Raw genomic sequence first — 2,895 nt, forward strand, 5'->3', positions numbered from 1 at the left:
GTATATTTATTAGTAATATCTCAATGTTGGAATACTAGTCCAAATAGTATACAAATTAAAAATAATAGGGGATGCATAAAATGAAAACTATTAGTGGTATATAAATAGCCTAAAAATACTAAAAAAGAAAATAAAAAATAAAAAGAGTTTGGCATTTCCAGATACATGTACTACACAATAAAATCTAAGTTAAAGTTCAACTCCTTCCTCTTCCTTCCCAAACATTAGTTCTATTGCTCCTCTAGTCCTCTTACTTCTCCTCCTCGTCTTTCATTCATACTTTTAACAATAGCTAACAACTGATCCATTGAACTGCGTAGGTCCTTCACCTCCTTAGACACTGAACTGCGTAGGTCCTTCACCTCCTCAGATACTGAACTATGTAGGTCTTTCATCTCCTGAGATACTGAACTGCATAGGTCCTTCACTTCAGATACTGAACTGTGTAGGTCCTTCACTTCCTCAGATAATGGGTTGCTCTTATATTTTACTTCATCTACATTTTCCTGTATTGAAAAATATCTACAATAGATGTAAGCTCCTTAGCTGTTCAACACTTACCTCAGGTTCAGTTGCAAAATATTCTTGAATCTTACTGATAGCACGTGTTATGCCTTCTTTTCCCTCATTTGGTGTTACTTTTTGTTCTTGTTGAACAGTGACTAGACTCTCTATCCATAACTTCATTACTGTTGGCAGTCGTCTTCTAATGCTTCTTAGAAATACTTCAACAGGTAGTGTAAACTCAACCTGTAAGCATTTATATAATGTATAATCAATCAGTTGTTACCCTCAGAGTGCGCCTACATGCATCAGCTGATTTTCGTATTTCTTCAGTGTCACCAACAGCTAAACTGGTCTACATAAAATGAGTTCATCAGTGGGTAGATTAATAGAGCATAAACATACCAATAAATTAAGGAATAGAATTGGCATTAAAATCACAAACACAATTAATAATAAAAAGGAAACCACTGGATACTGTATATCAGGGGCATTAAGTTCATTATCCTGTCGTAATAATGAATCTATATCTAATTCTCCCATTGTCATTGTTATTGTTTTAATAATTGTCCTCCATGGAGTGATAAATGGAGTACGCTATAAAACGAGAAAGAGAGGTGATATTTTCAAACTTCAGTAAGTCTTACTATTTCTTCTGCTCTATCCTTAGGATCATAAAACATCATATAAAGAGGAATTGCAAAGGCTGAGATTAATAGTAAAGCAAGGACGACAACCTTGATGAAGTTGTTAAAAATCTTAATAAACATGGCCACATATATTCCAACTACTGGCGCATTTCTAATGGATATTATGAGTGCAATCCAACTGAGAAATACAGCAATTACTCCAATCTGCCACTGCCATGAATGAGTACAATAGCACTGATTGCTACGTACTGATGAAAATATCATAGTAAAAATAAATAGTGAGACTTCCACGAAGTTAACAAAACTGGTAAAATACTGTAGTCCAAACTGAATGACCTGAGCCATTTCACGGATTAGCATAATTATAGAATAAACAATTACAAATACATGAGCAAAAGAGACGTATACAAAGCTTTCCTCTAAACACAAGATACTCACATGACAATCACATAAATATAATCACTTACCTGAGCAATCAATAAATGCGTCAGTGTCATTTCTTAATATTTCCATACCTATTTGAATAGCATAATTATTAAACTAAACTTACAATAACTTACATATGTTAGAATTTGGAGGATGAACAGTGAGAGCATATGATGTCAGTAGAATGACAAATAAAAAGTAAAATATCAAATTAGTGTAATAGACTATCCGTCCATATTTATTCCATTTTAAATCAAGAAGGGTAGCAGCCAGTGGATGCTTTAATAAGTCTGTACTTGGTGAATTAGCCTATGAAAAATCATTACTACTAATAATTATTAAATTAATAACTCACAAGAATATTAAGACAATGATTCTGACAAGAGTACTTTACTTTTGGAGGCCATTTTTTATACAATACCTTAGCATCAGGCTGCTCATCATTATCCTCATTCATGCTTTGCATAGTTGAGTCACTAGATGGATCTCCTTCTAGTGTCTGTCTGCATTTCATTACATATACCAGGTAGTATAAATAACAAAATCATTCATTTAGATTTAGCATTATTCTTACAGATCAAAATCCTCAAGAAATTCATAATTATAATTAATCTCATAATTAAGGTCATATTTTGATTTTTTTGTCTCACAGCAGCGATCAAAAACAACTTTAGCTACATCTACAGAGTGAATCATGTAATATACATGTTTATATAACATATATTAACCTGGCATCTTCTTAATTATCCTTCTCATTGGTGTTGTGAAATGTATTACAGATTCATTAGCATCATCATCATCACTGTCATTAGAGGCATCACTATAATTCATTAGAAGTTTCATTTACTTTCTCTTCCTTCCGCAACAACTTAATATTCTCCTAATTGCTCCAACATCATCACTTCTATTCACAACTTTATAACTACGTAATGCATCTTCCCACTTATCACTTTTGACTATAGCCATTGCAGCATCCCTAAATTAGAAAGAACTTACATTAAACATACTGTATGACAAAAAACATAACTAATGAATTTTAATACTAACTTTTGTCCAAAGATTACAGCAACATCTAGAGCATTGTTATTGTGTTTATTACATTTAGTAACATCAATATCTTTTTGCTCCAGTAGTAGTTCAACTATTTCTGTACGTCCTTTTTTACAGGCAATATTAAGTGGTGTATCCTACATAATAAAAATAATAATCTTGTCATTCCTCTCTCTCCTCTTAGTCTTTTTGTTTTGCTATTGTTATTTTTTTTTGTTGTTGTTGATGATAATAACCTTAATAATAATAATAATAATAATATAGT

General features: G+C 32.0%; 2 protein-coding genes across 2 annotated transcripts; both read right to left on the bottom strand.

The window, feature by feature from the left end:
• Positions 1–156: 156 nt before the first annotated feature.
• LOC109589989 (transient receptor potential cation channel subfamily A member 1-like) lies at positions 157–1,099 on the bottom strand. Its single transcript, XM_020005954.1, has 4 exons — positions 910–1,099; positions 791–859; positions 562–750; positions 157–506 (listed from the first exon to the last, which is right to left on the bottom strand). Exons 1-4 carry the CDS (start codon positions 1,051–1,053, stop codon positions 231–233), a joined length of 678 nt encoding a protein of 225 aa, XP_019861513.1. The 5' UTR covers positions 1,054–1,099; the 3' UTR covers positions 157–230.
• Positions 1,100–2,150: 1,051 nt separating this feature from the next.
• LOC109589988 (uncharacterized) lies at positions 2,151–2,767 on the bottom strand (the record flags this gene model as incomplete). Its single annotated transcript, XM_020005953.1, has 4 exons — positions 2,151–2,260; positions 2,309–2,382; positions 2,428–2,556; positions 2,628–2,767. Coding segments are annotated over 4 exons (453 nt in total), but the record flags the coding sequence as incomplete, so codon positions are not given.
• Positions 2,768–2,895: the final 128 nt, after the last annotated feature.

The sequence above is a fragment of the Amphimedon queenslandica genome, unplaced genomic scaffold, assembly GCF_000090795.2.
Source record: "Amphimedon queenslandica unplaced genomic scaffold, v1.1 AMPQUscaffold_10646, whole genome shotgun sequence".
NCBI lineage: Eukaryota > Metazoa > Porifera > Demospongiae > Haplosclerida > Niphatidae > Amphimedon > Amphimedon queenslandica.